This window comes from Eleutherodactylus coqui, chromosome 10 (assembly GCF_035609145.1).
Source record: "Eleutherodactylus coqui strain aEleCoq1 chromosome 10, aEleCoq1.hap1, whole genome shotgun sequence".
Classification (NCBI taxonomy): domain Eukaryota; kingdom Metazoa; phylum Chordata; class Amphibia; order Anura; family Eleutherodactylidae; genus Eleutherodactylus; species Eleutherodactylus coqui.
The window spans coordinates 20,843,726-20,861,675 of NC_089846.1; the positions used below are offsets into that span (position 1 = coordinate 20,843,726).

Consider the following 17,950-nt stretch of genomic DNA (forward strand, 5'->3'; position numbering starts at 1 on the left):
CATGTGATATTTTTTCACTGTTCCAATTTTTTCTCTTTTGCCTACTGGATTCTCACCTTTCTTTTCTTCATAGACTGCAACGACGCTGGAACTGGTCATCTGCTGTTATAGCCAATTAAGCTAAGGAACCACGAATTGTGCATTCAGACAAGTTAGTTGGAGTAACAGCGTTGCAATTGGCTGCAGTTTCCTTGATTGCGCGGTACTTGTTCGCCAGAACGATTCTTAACATCCTCCTTTGACCCCTTTTGCGAATTGTTTTCTTTTACAGGATGCCCTTCGGCTGGATGTTTTTCCTCAATCATGCCGCTCTCGGTATACTCTCTACAATATGGCAATGTGTATGAGGCATACACAGGTGGGGAAAACAATGCTGCACAGTAAGAGTCATTCCGAAAATACAAGTGTTAAAGGGGTTATCCAGGGGACTGTAAAAATAACCGATTACATCCTCGCCCTTCTGTGCTTCCTCACTGCTGCCGGTTCTCCAGTTCGCGCTGGATATGTAATCTATTATTTTTAATACTGCAGGGTCAGACTTAACGCCCCACTAGTACGAACCTCACATGCTCGCCTCCAGGACTTCTCTAGAGCAGCACTAGTCCTCTGGAACGCTCTACCCCAAAACATCCGGACCATCTCCGACGCACAGAACTCCAGATGCGCCTTAAAAACGCACCTCTTTAACCCCTTCCCGCTATAGGGCATACGTTTACGGGGCGACCTCTCTTCATACAGCACAGGCACTGGCTGTTTATTACAGCTGATACCCGCCAGCAACAGCTGCACTCAGCCGCGCAGCTGTGTGGAGCTATTAACCCTTTAAAAGCCGCTGTCAATTTTAAATCTCCCGAATGGCCTCCTGCAAGGAGATCACATGGAGCCGTGCGGGTGTCATGGCAGCCGGGGGCCTTCTGAAATGCCTATCAAGCCATCCTCGTGGTGTGACTTGATAGACAGCCTGCCCGTTCGCAGTATGACCCCTGTGAAGGCTAAAAATTAAAAAAAAAGTTGAAATGAGAACAATAAAGTTTTACTGATTGTTGAAAAAGGAAAAAGTAATAAAAGTTTAAAAAAGCCCTTTTGCCATATCTACGATAAAATAATCTAAATTGTAAAACAATAATACATATTCGGTATCGCTGCGTCTGTAAAAGTCCGATCTATCAAAGTAACGCATTATTTACTCCGCACGATAGTCTGAGAAAAAAAAATAAAGAACACAAGAAATGCGCTTTTTTGGTCACCCTGTCTCCAAGGGAAAATGCGATAAAAAGGGATCAAAAAGCTGTATGAATTCAAAAATGGTACCAATGCAAACTTCAGGACGTCCCACAAAACATGCGCCTGCGCACATCTGTCGATGGAAAAATAAAAAAGTTATTGCGAGCAGAAGAATGCGGCAGAAAATAACAAAAAAATACAAGTAGTACAGCAAAAAAAACCAAAAAACTATATGTTTGGTATCGTAGAAATCGTACCGACCGATAGAATAAAGTTATCATGTGATTTTGTTGCAGTTTGTGCGCCGTAGAAACAAGACGCACCGAAAGATGGCGGAATGTCGTTTTTTTTTTTCCCATTTCACTCCACTTAGAATTTTTAAAAGTTTTTTTAGTACATTATATGGTACATTAAATAGCACCATTGAAAAATACAACAAGCTACGTTGATGGATAAATAAAGGAGTTAGGAAGAAAAAAAAGGGGGGGGGGGAAACGAAAATGGTAAAAAAAAAAATTTAAGGGGTTAAAGAATCAAATCTCCTGATCTAATCCCCTCCCTATGGCTCCCCACATTTTCCACTTTGCCTACTGTGTACAGCTCCTGCCCCTGTACCTCCTGTATCACCCCCACCCCATTTGTTTTCTAAAAAAAAAAAAACATTGAGTCCCCCCTGTAATTGTTGCTTTGTACGTGCTGAGGAATAAGTTGTCACTATACAAATAGAGATTATTATTTATTTTTGTCAATTAACAAAATGCAAAGCGACTGAACAAAAGAGAAATCTAAATCACATTAGTATTTTGTGTGACCGCCTTTTGCCTTTAAAATTCCTCAGCCTCAGTTCCTCTAGGTACACTTGCACACAGTTTTTGAAAGAACTCTGCAGGAAGATTGTTCCAAACATCTCAGAGAACTAACCACAGATAGGCTCGCTCAAACCCTTCTGTCTCTTCATGTAATCCCAGACAGACTGGATGATGATGAGATCAGGACTCTGTGGAGCCATATCATCACTTGCAGGACTTCTTGTTCTTCTTTACACTCAAGATAGTTCTTAACTTAATGACATTGGCTGGATGTTTGGGGTCATTGTCCTGCTGCAGACGCTTCCTTGATGGTATTGCATAATGCATTAGTATCGAACTGTATTTCTCAGCATTCAGGACACCATTAATACTGACCAAATCCCCAACTCCATTTGTTTCACTGTTGCTCAAAACTTACAATGAGCTTCCATCATGCTTCACTGCTGCCTGCGGACATCCGTTATTGTACAGCTCTCCATCATGCTTCACTGCTGCCTGTGGGACACTGATTATTGTACCACTCTCCACCATGCTTCACTGCTGCCTGCAGACACTGGTTATTGTACCGCTCTCCACCATGCTTCACTGCTACCTGCAGACACTCATTATTGTACCGCTCTCCACCATGCTCCACTGCTGCTTGCAGACACTCATTATTGTACCTCTCTCCACTATGGTTCACTGCTGCCTGCAGACACTCATTATTGTACCATTCTCCACGATGCTTCACTGCTGCCTGCAGACACTCATTAATGTACCATTCTCCACCATGCTTCACTGCTGCCTGCAGACACTGGCTATTGTAACGCTCTCTACCATGCTTCAGTGCTGCCTGCAGACACTCATTATTGTAACGCTCTCTACCATGCTTCACTGCTGCCTGCAGACACTCATCATTGTACCGCTCTCCACCATGCTTCACTGCTGCCTGCAGACACTCATTATTGTACCGCTCTCCGCCATGCTTCACTGCTGTCTGCAGACACTCATTATTGTACTAGTCTCCACCATGCTTCACTGCTGTCTACGGACACTCATCATTGTACCATTCTCCACCATGCTTCACTGCTGCCTGCAGACACTGGCTATTGTAACGCTCTCTACCATGCTTCAGTGCTGCCTGCAGACACTCATTATTGTAACGCTCTCTACCATGCTTCAGTGCTGCCTGCAGACACTCATTATTGTACCGCTCTCCACCATGCTTCACTGCTGCCTGCAGACACTCATCATTGTACCGCTCTCCACCGTGCTTCACTGCTGCCTGCAGACACTCATTATTGTACCGCTCTCCACCGTGCTTCACTGCTGCCTGCAGGCACTCATTATTGTACTACTCTCCATCATGCTTCACTGCTGCCTGCAGACACTGGCTATTGTACCGCTGTCCAGCTCTCTATAATCAAATTGCCTTTTGTTACAGCCAAATATTTCACATTCTGACTCATCAGTCCAGAGCACCTGCTGCCATTGTTCTGTGCCCCAGCTCCTATCTTTTCATGCATAGTTGAGGCGCTCGGCCTGGTTTCTACATGGAAGGTATGGCTTTTTGGCTACAATTATTCCATGAAAACCACTTCAGACTAGGCTCCTCCGAGCAGTAGATGGTGTACCAGGGTATTGCTGGTTTCTGCCAGTTCTGAGCTGATGATACTGCTGGACATCTTCCAGTTTTGACAATAAGTAAGCATGATGTGTCTTTCCTCTGCTGCACTTTCTGTGGCCGACCGCTGCATCTACAGTCCTCAACGTTGCTCGCACCTTTGTGCTTCTTTAAAAGAGCTTAAACAGTGCATGTTGAAACCTTGTGGCTCTGCTCAGCCTTGCCATGGTGTAAGACTTGTGCCATGTAACTGTCCTCCACAACCTCACCTTTGTAGCAGAGCTTGGCTGTTCTTCACCCAGTTTTAAGCCTCCTGCACAGCTGTTTTCTGTTTTAGTTAATGACTGTATTTCAAACGCTGATCATTAGCAACTGGTAATCATATTGGATAATCATACAGCTGTCTATGATCCTATAAAATCCCTGAGTGTGCAAGTGTACCTGGGAGAATTGATGCTGTTGTGAAGGTAAAGGGCGGTCGCACCAGATACGGATGGGATTTAGATTTCTCTTTTTGTTCAGCCACTTTGCATTTTGCTAATTGACAAAAATAAACTATTAACACCTCTATTTTTGGAAGCATTCTCACTTTGCAGCATTTTTTCTGCACCTGCCTAAAACTTTTGCACAGTCTATGTATGTGTGTATATATATATGTGTGTGTGTATGTATATATGTATATAATCTATCCCTCTCCATATGTATAGACATGGCAGAAGTGGTCCCCAAATTGCTGCGTTTGGCAGAGTTACCACTCGCTGAGCCCGTGATTATACAAGCGCTATAAAACTAGTAAACCTATCGCGTTTCTCAATGTCTTCGGTTTATAAAACACATGAACATTTAGAAAGAACCACACACTAATTAAAAAAAAAAAGCCCTTTCTCTTTAAATGCCATGCCTACGGCTTGCCTAACGTGTCCACGATTCGTTTTGGCCTCCAAGGGGTTAACCCTGTGTACAATGCCCTGACAAGGAAGTGATTCATAATCTCTTGATACTTTGTAACAAACTCTTTCCTTCTCAGTCTCCCTGCTGATGGGCTCAGAGGACATTGTTAAAGTGCCTCAGGAAGCGGGTTGGGATACCGTAGCACAAGCTTTATCATTTTTGTATCTAGACTGGCGGTGCCAGCCTCTCCAGCCAGGAGGAGGTTAATCTCTGGGCAGCTGTTGCTACTCCCTCCTTGGACCAATTCACAGAAAGCAGCCTGCTGCATCCAGACATTGTGTGATCAGTAAGAGAAATCGAGAAAAGGGGAGGGCAGGGTCACAGTGCAGAAGAAGGAGGAAAAAAAAGAGACCTACCCCTCCTTATATTCCCCTGACAATACAAGCATTGGATGACATCACATGGAGGGGGAGTGATTTGTGGGCATTGTAGACTTTATGTGTTAACATACATCACTTCCTAGCTGCCATACTACAACTATTATAGAAGGGGGCACCCTGGCAGCACAGACTCCCTCCGCCGACACAGTCTCTCTGGATGTTGGACACAATTGCCTTGATTGTATGACCTACACCAATACATGGCTTTCCTACCTAACAATGGATTGCACCATCCTCCAGCCAGGAGAGTGTATTCAAGGTATGTAGCGGGTACATGCACTGTATACAGTAAATGGGGAGGGAGAAGAGGGGCTGGCGATATAATTGGGAGGGAGGAGAGGTGCAAGACTTGACATATAGTACATATTCTCCTAACTGTAGCTGTGTTGTGGCATTGGGGAGCTGTGGGCACGTCGGGCACATTGGTATCTTTAGCTAAGGGCATGCAGAACGAGGGATGTGAGCAGAATTGCATTTACTGAACCGCTGCCATGGAAATCGGCACTGGAGAGAAGTCTGGAACAGGTGCTGAGGATATAGCAATGGTGTATATACAGGCTCGTCAGCACAGGTGATACCGCTGACTGTCATCGCAGACTGGAACTACTTCTGTTCTGGGCTCGGAGCTTGTGCTGTTGACGGTACAGTAGGGGAAGATATTTTGGCATGCACAGGAAAGGAGAAGTTTTTGCCTGTGCACAGCAGATTTCCTGTGGTTGCGCAAACTGTGTGGTCGCCAGTAATGTCTGCATTTTACGATGCGTATATTATAGGTTCAGGCGTTTACGTCAGGGGCGTCAATGGGCGTTCAGAACGGAAAAATGTGCAGGAAGTCGGAAGGATTGTCATTTATTATAAGCCGCGGTTCACACGAGCGTACGTGGATTTGCGTGCGCCTGAGTGCTGCGTATTTGGGTAATAAACAAACCTTTTTTGCGCACGTATTGGCGTATTTTACTGTACTTTTTGCGACCCCAAGGCATGGTCATTTGCGTCCGGCAAACAAAGACGTACCGATTTCAAATGCGTGATTCCTGCGCAATTATGCAGTGTTTCAGGCATCTCCTTTTTCGTGCGTCCCCATTGACTTCTATGGGGACTTTGAGTGCACAAATGCGCAGGAAAATAAAGCTTTTTGTTTGTTTTTCGCACAACGTAAACGCGTAGGAAGAATATGCACATGTGAACAACGCTCTGAAGTCGATGCGCTATTCTGTGTGTATGGCGTGCACAAATACGCCCGTGTGAAGGGGGGATAACTGTTGTGTTTTGGAAAAGGTCACTAAATATTCGATGTAACGTGTCTGATAATGACCGAAACGACATAAATAGTTTTCGACGGGACAGAATCAAAGACCTCAGACTCTTGTACAAATGTGTGCGCCAGCTTTAATGGCTGAATTGTTAATTTTGCAACCTGCAGCTTACATAAAAGACGGAGCCACATAGAAAAGAAGGTAATAAGCCCCCATTCTGGCTTGTGGTTCCCCCCCCCCCCCCCATTTTCCCCCCCAGCACAGGAGGTCCGGTATTTGTTTCTTATTCTCTGCCCTTTAAATTTCCCATTGGGTGAATTATCCACCTCCTTGTTTGGTACCAATGCCGTTCCTCCTTGGAGGAGGGTCTCACTATCTAGTAGAAAAAGGGAGGTGCAATCACAGCTGGGGCCCCTCTCTCCAAGGGCCCCGTAGCAGTTGCGTGGCACATACAGCTTCATTCCCAACCTTCACAGTGTTCAGCCCTGACCTGTTTTATAAATTTGGTTTAGTGGTTTTAGAGTTTTGGACGACCCCCCCCCAAGACCCAGCACTAGACGGAAGGGCTCTTTCACATGGGCTGATATCGCTCACTGTAAATGTTTTCCCCCGACTGAACGAGAAACGAGAACTTTCCGCATGCAGAGAACTGAACGACATATCGGCCCGTGTAAACAGGCAGTCGTTCATCTATGCAGAACTGCCTGTTTACTGTGAATGGAGGTGGCTGGAGCAGAATCACCCCCAGCGCCCTTCGCCTCCATTCATGCTCAATTCTGTATAAAAGCTACGGTGCAATAGCTTTCACGTGAGCGATCTTCATACTTAAGCTATGGGCAGGAGAGGGTTAAACTGGCAGATAGGCCTTGCAGTTCAGTAACTTGGGCAATAAACGTTTCTTATTACAAGATCCTGCTAAACTGGCTGCTCGGCGGATATGGCGCGTTAAGCCTTCCCTGCCAAACCGGCCGAGTGCAGGACAGGTAGGATTGGTGCAAGGGAGAGACTGCCTGAAAGGTAACTTTATGCTAAGACCTCAGCATGCATAATGCATTCACCAGCTCCTCATCTGTCACATATAGCTTTATTCACACAAGCGATGCTTATGTGCGACTTCCGCCTGGTTCCGTGATGGACAGGACTAGCATGGGGAAAAATCCTGTCCATCTGAATGGGTTAATTCATACCAGTGATTTTTTTGATTTTTTTTCTTGGACCAGTAGTTTGAAAAAATCCTGCATGTCCAATTTTTGTACGATTTTTGAAGAACCCCCCCATTATTTTCTATTGGAGTGTAAAAAATGCATCGCAATCACATGAGATTCGCATGCATGTGCAAGGCATCCCCAATGCAAAAACACATGGGCGCATGCATTATTACGCTCGCCGCGCATGAATCGCGGTTTATTTTCTTTTGGACTATTTAAACTCTGCGCTAGTTTGGGTGAGTTTGAAAAAAAAAAAGTTGGAAGATTGGTCCTGCGCTATCTTTCTCGCTCGTAGGAAAACTAGGGCATGACCTATCTTCTCGCTTTGTTTTACAAACTCTACCTATCTCTCTCTCTCTCTCTCTGTCTCTGTCTCTGTCTCTGTCTCTCTCATGTTATACATCTCCCTGTATATAATTGCACACTTTACACACAATTAAAAAACGAATCGAAAACACATGCAGTTTTAATAGTGTATGCAGTTTCTTAAAAACCTATGTGGTCTTTTGAATACTGCATGCAGGTTTTTTATGTGTTTTTCTTAATTGTGGTTCAAAAGTACAACAAAAAACATGAGCACACCCTAAGGCCACTCTCACACATGCGTTCAGAAAATGCAGCTTGAAATCATGGCTTTTTTACAGCAATTTCGAGCAGTGTTTTTGAACGTATGGTACAGCGTTTGACAGCGCTTTTTAATGCACCCCATTATTGTGATGGGTTAGGGGGTGTATTAAATGTGGAAGCGCAAAATTAGAACAGACAATTCTTGAAAATCACGGCGTTAGAAAACACCACGTTTGAGCTCAGGTATGAGTAATCCCATTAAAATCAATGAGAGTGTTGTACCTCGGTTAGTACGGCGCTCGGGACACCACGCTAATAGCTGTAAAAATGTGTGTGTGTGTGTGTGTGTGTGTGTGTGTGTGTGTGTGTGTGTGTGTGTGTGTGGCCTAAGGGGCTACAAACAAATTTTCATGTAGTGCAAGAATGCGTCACGTTTGGAAAGATTACGCCAAGGGACAGATCATGTATGGAAATGTGATTTGCAGCTGTATGCCAATGATGAACAAAGGACATAATAAATAACATCCATTTTCACTCTTCACCCTGCCTCCTGTAATGCCACCTGATCATATGGTTGCAGTTTTCTGGAGTTCCTTGTGGGTGGTTTCACACACAAACTTTTTTTTCAAAAACTGCCTGTTTTCTCGTGGTTTTAATAGTGTTTTTTTTGTTGTTTTTTTTTTTGCTGTTCTTTTTAGTTAATGACAATAAAATGACTGCTGAAAAGTTTTCTCTACAGAACAGGAAGTGTGGGACTATTATTGGGTTTAGTGATCAGTGTGAGAACTGCTGGATTTCAGGATTTGAAAAAAAAATCTAGGTCATGATATTGAAAATTAAAGAAAATAAAAAAATTCAAAAAAGGTTTTTAAAAGACTTGATTTACACTAGGTCACTTTCTGATGACACATTATTCAACCCCTTAGGGGTTAAAAGCCTCTAGGGCAAAGACTTTAACGTCTAATTTTTTAATCGTCACATTCTTAGTCATAGTTTTTCTTATTTTTCTGTTAACATAGCCGTATGAGGGATTGTTCTTTGTGAGACAAGTTGTATTTTTTAGTGGCACCATTTTTGGGGACATATAATGTACTGTTTCATTTTTTTATTAATTTTTTAGGGTGATTGGAAAAAAAAAAGAAATTCTGCCATTTGTTATTTAAATTTCATTTTTATAGCTTTTGGCCCCCTGCACACGGGCGGAAATTCAGCGGCGGGATTTTCCGCAGAATTTCTGCCCGTGTAAGATGCCATAGGATTGCGTTAGAAAACGCAATCCTAGGCAGACGGACGCGATTTGTCCACCCGAAATCACACACGAAAAACAAATCGCGGCATGCTGTATTTCTGTACGGCTCTCGCAGAGGCCCGCACGCTCTGGTCATGTGCCGGCAGTCGGAACATCAAAGGGTTTTGACTTTTATTTTTTTTATTATTTTTAAAATACTTTTTTAACTTGAGATTTTTGTCCCCCTAGGGGACTTGTATATCATTATATTTTATCATTCTTCTAATATACTACTATAGTTCAGTATATACTATATATACTTCAGTATAGCGGTGTATTACAAAGCCTATAAAGCTCAGCATTTCCCCGCTGTTTGAGCAGGTGCCACGCGGTTATCCAACAGCTGAGCCCCCGCTCTCCCTGGCATGGGAGACCCGTCCCAAGCTCCTGATGCAGCGCGATTAAGGAGCGTTATTCGGATGCACCGTGTTTTAACGGACACCGTCAAAAAGCATATGGGCGGTTATCAAGGGGTTAGAGCAACTTCCATGGCTTCTCCAAAGCCTATGGAGATTATATTTTCATGGGTCCCAATGTAGCACCAAGAGCTGCTTTTATGGTATAGGTAATCACTGATATCATTGGTTGGCCCAAGCAGTTTCCATCATGGATGGTGGCAGGACCAGCCTTACACTGAATGGTGGTCTATGACGCCCCGTTTTCAGATGGTGATATTGTCACAAATCCCCATACCATATAGTATCTAACTATGAGCGCCATTCAGTTAACTGCCACGTCTCGACTCTGTGTAACAAGTGATGAATCCGCCTCCAGTCCTCATTCAGTTTGTTGTGTTCATCCTCGCTTTTTAGAAGCTATAGTTTTTGGGTTTTGTTTTTTAGTCTGCATAGCCTTATGGAGGCTTATTATCTGTGCGACAAGCTGCATTTTTTTAATAGAACTATTTATGTATCATATAATGTGCTGAAAATCTTATAAAAATCAGTATGGCATGAAAATAATATATATATATATATATATATCCCTATAGATCGTTTATTGTTCTGTCGCTGGAGTCGTGAGAGTTTTTCTTGGTACTATTTTTTAGATGCTTATAACTTTTTCCTAAAGAATTTCTTTTTCCCTCAGAATCATGGTAACCATGAACAGCAGCTCTAGCATTTGGAATCAGGTGAGAGGGATCCTCCTCGCTGTCTAACAACTTAGATGCTGCGGTCACTATTGACAGTAGCATCTAAGTGGCTAACGTGACCCTCCGCTCCTGTACAAACACTGATGGCCGCACTGTTTCTCTGACTACCTGAAGCACATTGTGCCTTAGTGTGTATGATGAGTGTAAGACATTACAAGCTGCTTGGGTTGGCCAGTGCTGGAGTCCTGAGCAGTCGGGGCAGCATGTAGTAAACAGAGAAGCGCTGTGGCCATCTTTGTTTGTACAGGAGCGCAAGGTTGTTTTAGACTGCTGCAGGCCGGTGTATATCACAGTCGGCATCTGCTGAGCCTGTTCCGTAAATCAGCTTCCGACTACTTGTACGGCAGAAGTTGGTGAAGGGTTAAAGTTGTTGTTTACATGTTTAGTCAGTTTTTAATGTTTTTTTTTTTTCTGGTTTAATGCATCTAGCATGAAAAGTGAAGCAACTTTACAAATGGTCTTCATTCGAAGCAGTCCTGTGTCTGCGTCCGTGGCCCCTGTCTGCATCCGCGGTTAGGGGCTGCAAACAGATGTGGTGCAGTGGCTTCTGCAATCGTACTCCATTCTCCTACTTCTCGGTCAACTATCCGAACTTCTACTGCAAAATCGGACTATTCGGGGTCTGCTTGTAACCGGACTCCGTGATGATGCGACATTCAGGATCTGTAGGCACAAAAGATTATAGTTTTTAATGCAGACTATTTACTATATTTTGCCGGCAGCGGAATCTGCCCCTGCCCGCGGCCGAGGACCTGCGTACCCGTCCGGGTCTTCATTTTTCTTTACTACGGATGTTTGTGGAAGTGCCTTTCGGCTCACATGCACAGTACAGTTTCTATTTAAACTCCTCCTTTCCTTTGGAATCCGTGGCCCGTCCGTCAATTGCGGTCGGGACGTGGATCAGACAGCTTCTATTGACTTCAATGGAAGCCATCCGTGCGGGAACCGCACTGAAATGTAGCATGCCACGATTTGTTTTCAACACCCAAAGGTCCACGAAAAAAATCCACATGCTTTAATTAAGTTGTGGACGCCCATGATTCCCTATGGGCGGCTTGAGTTGCGGATCTCTCGCAAATCTAATCTCCCCATGGGCATTGGACCTTAGGTAGGGTAAAGGGGCTGCCATACAAAGAATGTGGTGATGTAGCTTGTAAGAGGGATAGGGGGGTCTCTGCCAGTAACTGGCGGACTGAAGGACACGATCCGACAGCTACAAGGTCACCATGAGCGGTAATATGGCGGACCGCTACTGCCTGCCAGTGGGGAGCAGACATAGTTATTGCATTGGAAGACTCCGGAGTTCAGTCAGGATCCTAGTTTTGGCCGGAGACAACCCCATTGATGATCCAGTAGTTTTCTCTGTCCCCTCTTTGTGATACCGATGCAAATACATGGCCTTGGGGGGTGTTCACCTCCCGTAGCCATCCATCAAACATATAAAGTATAACGAAGTTCAGAAGTGCAGACCGTTGATTACGTTTGACCCCCTTAGGCCGTATTTACACGGGCGAGTGCTTGATCAGTTCCAGAAACTCGGGCCGACATCTAACTTGTAGACCTGCAGTTTTTCCAGTGAGCGCGATGCCTTTTGCAAGGAAAACACGTGGCAACGGATCGCATGTCATTCTCGCCTGCATGAAAACTGCATGTTGTTTCAATAGTAAAAATACAAAATCGCATCTACATGTGAGTGCGGTGCGGTGTGGGGGCGCTAGAAGTGCTGCGATTATTTCACTGCCTGGCGAGGCTTGGACTCGGCGCCCCAACGGTGTGAAGTGTTTGCACACTTTGGGTTCAGTTTTCTATTGCATTTGGAAACTGTCCAAGATGAAGCCGTTCGCAGCTTTGTGTTTTTGCGAAGGAGGTGAGTGCCGCCCCGCGCCGTCTCTTTCATCCCTCACAGCAGCTTTTGGCCGCCGACATCCATCTAAATTTCCACCTCCAATAACATAGAAAAAAATGAAACCTCCCGCCACCATTAAGGAGCTTTCCTCCCGGTCCTCACTTTCCAGTGTGTTGGACGGCGGACCTGGGAGAACCCGTGAAGCTGCCCGGTATCTGCTATCTGCTCCCACTTGCTAGAAGGTAAATGGCGCTGCTGTTTTAACTATTTTCGTTCTGCTCATCTCACCCCGGGAGGACGTCTAATCGGCACTTTACCCACTGATAGAGATCCATTAGAACAGCTTAATACTACCATTCTGCTCGGTGTGAATCATTGCACTGGTGCTAATTACAGCCTGTCAGATAGGGCAATGCAAACAGTCATCCGGATATTCCGACTTACAAGGACATGTACTGAATGGCCACTTTATTAAAGACCCCCATCTAGTATCACGTTGGACCTCCTTTGATCTTCAGAACCGCAGCAGTTTGTTGCAGAGAAGATTCATCCTGAAAGAATATCGGCCCCTGCGGACAGCAAGCTTCCAGATTAGCTGGAGGTGCTGACATGTTCTGACCAGCTGACAGGAAGGGTTCATCGATTCATGCTGCTTGTGCCAAATTCTGACCTTCCCATCAGCACGGTGCAATAGAAATCGGCATCCATCTGACCAGGTGATGTTTTTCCACTGCTCGGTGATATAACTTTGCGCTCTTTTGCCCGCTGGAGTTCCGCCTTTCTGTTACTCCTAGGCCGGGTTCACATGAGCATATCGGTACAGCATATTCCGTGCTTGGGTAATACACTGTACCAATCTGACAGAGGCGGCCATGATGCCGCTCACAGGACTTGCATGAAATACGCGCTCAAGAGGAATCGCACCATATTCTATCTTGGTACAAATGCCGCGTGCATACACGCCAAGATAGTACATGGCTATGGGTGGCACACAGCCAGTACCCAATGTCATTGCATATGGCGGCACGCTGTGCACATGCATGCTGCCAGAAAACGTTCATGTGAGCCCAGCCTTAGACACAATGGGGTGGGCACTCCGGGGGAACGGGGAGAATTTCCATACAGGAAAGCACCAATCATGAGCGAGCCGGGAGCTCACATAAAGTGGCCATTCAGTGTATAACTCATTTATTAGAAGTACAAGTGCGTACTATAAAGCCTTCCTCCGTTCCTCTTACCTGCCCTTTGAGACTTCAGCCAGTCTTTGAGGATTTAGACTCGAACAATACCACTGCTGCCAGGCACAGAGGAATTCCAATTTCAGGGGATTAATTCTTGATGTTTCATTCACCTCCGAAGAATAAACTGCAGTGTTCACAGAGCAGCGCTCTACATATGTGAGTGCGGCGGCCGGCTTATATAAAGACGGGTATTTTTGTCACTACCGAGGCCATAATTACTGTTAAGAACTTTCAAGGCTGTTTACATTAAATCCTAATGCCGGCGCAGTAACTGCGGCACATTACTTTAATTGCCATTATATTACTTTGCAGAAGCTGTTCATTTCTGTTCTTGAAGCCATCTAGCAGCCACTTCAAGTGGTTTTTTTGGGACTTGAACATTTATGAGCTTGCCGGTATCAGCCCAGTGGGGTCCGACTGCTGGCATACCGGCCAGCCAACTGTTGGAAGAAACGGTGGTGCCAAGGCGACCTCTTCCTTGTACGCTGTCCCACCAAAAGTATTTGGACCCCCCATATCAGTAGAATGGGTTGTGTTGTGTTGGCATGTCAGGTGTTGTCAACCACGCTACATAAGATACAGAACCCTAGAGGTGTCCGCCATAGTTTGTGATGGGAACTGCATGCTATTGGATATACAGGTTATGCCGCTGCACATAAGCCATCATGAAGCACAATGCATCGGCCCATCGAAAGTGGTAAGGGGTGTCATGGTTGGACAGTTGAGCAATGGAAAATTATTCTATGGAGTCATGAATGAGTCATGAGGTACCTGGGTATGGAGCTTGATGGGGAACGTCTTTTGCCAGAGAGTGGGTTGTGCCAACAGTAAAGTACAATGGAGGTTCCATTATGGTCTTGGGATGTTTTACATGGCATGGTCTTCGTCTGTTGGTTGTAGTGGCAAGAAGCATGAACACTGAGGTGACCCTGACATGCTAGACAATAATGAGTAAAAAGGAAAAATAGGCAGCAGAGTCCAGATCTTCAGGTGCAATAAAGACTTATATTTCCATCAGAACATCACATCATCATGAAATACAGCGACGTTTCGACCGTTACATAGATGGTCTTTGTCAAGCTTCACAAAGACCATCTATGTAACGGTCGAAACGTCGCTGTATTTCATGATGATGTGATGTTCTGATGGAAATATAAGTCTTTATTGCACCTGAAGATCTGGACTCTGCTGCCTATTTTTCCTTTTTACTCCTTCTCAATCTATGGGATTAGGATTCAATCCCAGTTAGGCGTGCAGGACACTACATGTGGAAGAAACCCCCCCCTTATGGGTTATGGTGAGTGCTGCTGAAAAGAATTTTCCTTTATCATGCTAGACAATAATGACACACCTTGGCCATGTAGCCAGGTAGAGCCTTCTTTTAGAAGTTTTGGGTAGCGAGATGACTAGCCTTGTGGGAGCCATAATAATGCTCATATAGGTTCCCCGGGGCGTATGTAGCAGTATATACTATAGATTTCTATTATCTGGCAATTCTTTGTCAGAAGAAATAACTTTTCTAACTTTTGATAAACTTTTTGTGTACTATTTAGAGGTGTGTGACCTATATTAGGCGTTGGCTTTGTGATTTCCTTTTTCCAGCACCCTTGCGTCAGTAAATCACTTGTACTGTTTTCCTGGCTTTCACCCGATCTTGACAGTCACAATAGAGATGGGCCGTTCTTGGCTGACACTTCCAGCAATCCGCAGATTTTTCCTACCTGCGGCGGCCAAACGTTTATGTAGATTTGTGCATTATTGTCGTGTCTCAATGACATTAATGGGTATCAAACCGAGATCAGCGGCGTCCGACGCCGAAGTGACCCATATCAGCTGCCGCTCTCTGGCAGGTAACCCGCACTTTCTATTAGTCATTCAGCTCTTTAGTCCTGAATTGGCAGAATTACATGGTATCACAGCTGGCGCCTGGGAGTACTTTCTCTACATCTCTGACTCCTGCTGGGCCTGGAGGAACCTCCCGCTGCTCACCAGAAGCCTCTGCTTTTAACTTCACAAGGCTTTTCTCTAAATAGATAGTATTTATTTAATTAATCCTGTAAAGAAAAATTATTACAAAATTCCCTCTTCTACTTGGTGGATTTAGTTAAAAACATTTTGTCGGAGAGCAGCGTGTTCACACGGGCACTTGGTAATGAGGAGTACTTGGGCAGCGCAGGTGCGCCGGGTGCTGCGGGCGATGCCAATGATATCACTAGATTAGAATGGAATACTAATGATGATTCTCCGTTACAAGTACATGCATTCACAGCAGCGGCTCAGAATAGAACACCCCTGGGACAGCGGGCATCCCTGTCCCAAGATTCGGGCAGCATGAACCTGATGGCAGAATCCCTTTAACTCCTTAGTGACCGGCCTATTTTGTGCCTTAAGGACCAAGCTAATTTCATTGTTGCAATGGAAGAGCCATAGCTTGCTGACAGCCGTATGAGGGCTTGTTTTTTTTAGGACAAATTGTATATTTTAATGGCGCCACTCTGGGGTCCATATAATGTTCTATAACTTTTATTACTTTTTTTTTGGGGGGGGGGCAAGGGGGGACCGCATGTCTAGAAATTCCGCCATTGTTTTTCGGTTTTATTTTTTACAGTATTTAATATTTCTGTAAAAACCACTTTTCTTATAAGGATCAGCGCAATTACTGCAATACCAAGTTTAAAAGTATGTTTTTTTTTAAAGAAAGAGAAATGAATTAGCATCACCGTGTTCTAGGACCCTTAAACTTTTTTTATTTTTCTGGCAGTGGAGCGCTGTGAGGGCTTGTTTTTTTGCAGGAAGTGTTGTAGTTTTTAGTGGTACCAATTTGAGGTACATGTGACCGTTTTGCTTTTTATTGTGTTTTTAGAGAAGGTGAGATCCGCAGTGGAGACGACGATACGATTGACATGTCGTGGATTTGAATTCCACGCCACAACGAAGATTCCGCACAGGTTTTGTGCAGGTTTTTTCCTGCTGCATTTTTAAAATGTCGTCGACTTTGCTGCTGCTGTAAATGCAGCTGAGGGTCCGTGTAATTCCGCCCCATGTGAACCCAGCCTAAGGACTTGTGTGTGTGTGTGTCTGTCACCACTGAGCATGTGCAGAAAGTGCAGCACAGTCTCATCTCAACTAAAAGCCTTGAAGAAGCAGCATTAGGATACTTGGTCTAAGTATGGGTAAATGGGAGGTATGAGACATCTATAGCACAGATAAGACTGCTGGCCTGGTGACCCCCCCCCCCCCCAACAGTAATTCAGGGACCATAAAACTTTCACTCCCTTATCGGTATCTAGTTAAAAATGTTGCAGTATTCCTTTTAGGTGCGAACCGATCACATCCATGTCTGTGCCTTGTCATAAGTGTGTATAAATATGCATGCCTCTTCGGATCTATTCCATTTAAGCCTGAAGATGAACCCTCCGTTGGTTCGGAAGCTCGCTGTAACATCACGTATTTTTGTTAGCCATTAAAATGTATCATATCTACAAGATTACGTGGTTTCTCTTGCTGGGAACAATCACATGAGGAAGTACGGTCATGCTGGTAATGCAAGGCATCGGAGACAGTAACCCCCTTTTTATAAGGACCTTTCACTAAACTCTGCAATTATTAAATGAATAAAGTAATGTGTTCCACGGTAACCTCAGCGTCTTCATCTACTTTGGGAATCCCTGCTATCACTCCCACACAGAATGATTGACAGCTTGTCCTTTATCCGGTTATATGCAGGAGCAGCTGTCAATCATTCTGTGTGGGAGGAGAAAGTACGTTGCTTACCTTTAGATCACTTAGTATTTGCCTGTAGAGTAACGGAGACGTCCTGCAACCTCCCATCACCTCTTTGGGGATATAAACGAATAAATCTGTGAACGCCTTGTCTTAAGGGTAGATCTTAGTGCAGGACAAACAGTCACCTGGTGCTCCGTGGAATCACCTGGATAGAGAATCCTCCGGCACCCAGTGTCTACGATTGCCTATCACCCTCCTATGATCCCAAATCCAACCGTCCAGAGAGACGTCCTGGGAAATGTAGCCCGCCAAGTAGCCAGGGCTCCTACATGAACAATGGGGGGGGGGGGGGGGGAGCCTATCCAGCATGTCCCATACCGCAGTACTGGCTCTAGCCAGCAGATGGTGCCATTTTGTATAATGGCAGAAAGAGTAAGCTCCCTAGGAAACCCTGAATCCAAAAATGGATTGCAAAGGGTTAATACTTGCCTGCAGAGTAACGGAGACCTCCTGCAACCTCACATCAGCTCTTTGGGGATATAGATTTACAATGCTTTACCTGCTAATGCAGAATACCATTAATATGTCAATGGACTCCAAGGTAAGAGTCATAACCAGTGAAGAAATGAGTGTAGTGTAGCAGCAGAATCCTCTACCAAGGACTAAATTGCGTCTTTCAGGGACAGTTGGTTGTATAA

General features: G+C 44.8%; 1 protein-coding gene across 1 annotated transcript in view; it reads left to right on the forward strand.

Moving 5' to 3' along the window:
* Positions 1-4,725: 4,725 nt before the first annotated feature.
* GPSM1 (G protein signaling modulator 1) overlaps positions 4,726-17,950 on the forward strand; it is a 247,440-nt gene continuing 234,215 nt past the window's right edge. The window contains exon 1 of the mRNA XM_066580518.1: positions 4,726-5,226. Coding sequence (XP_066436615.1) covers positions 5,168-5,226 — 59 coding nt within the window. The 5' untranslated portion in view covers positions 4,726-5,167. The remainder of the gene's footprint in view (positions 5,227-17,950) is intronic.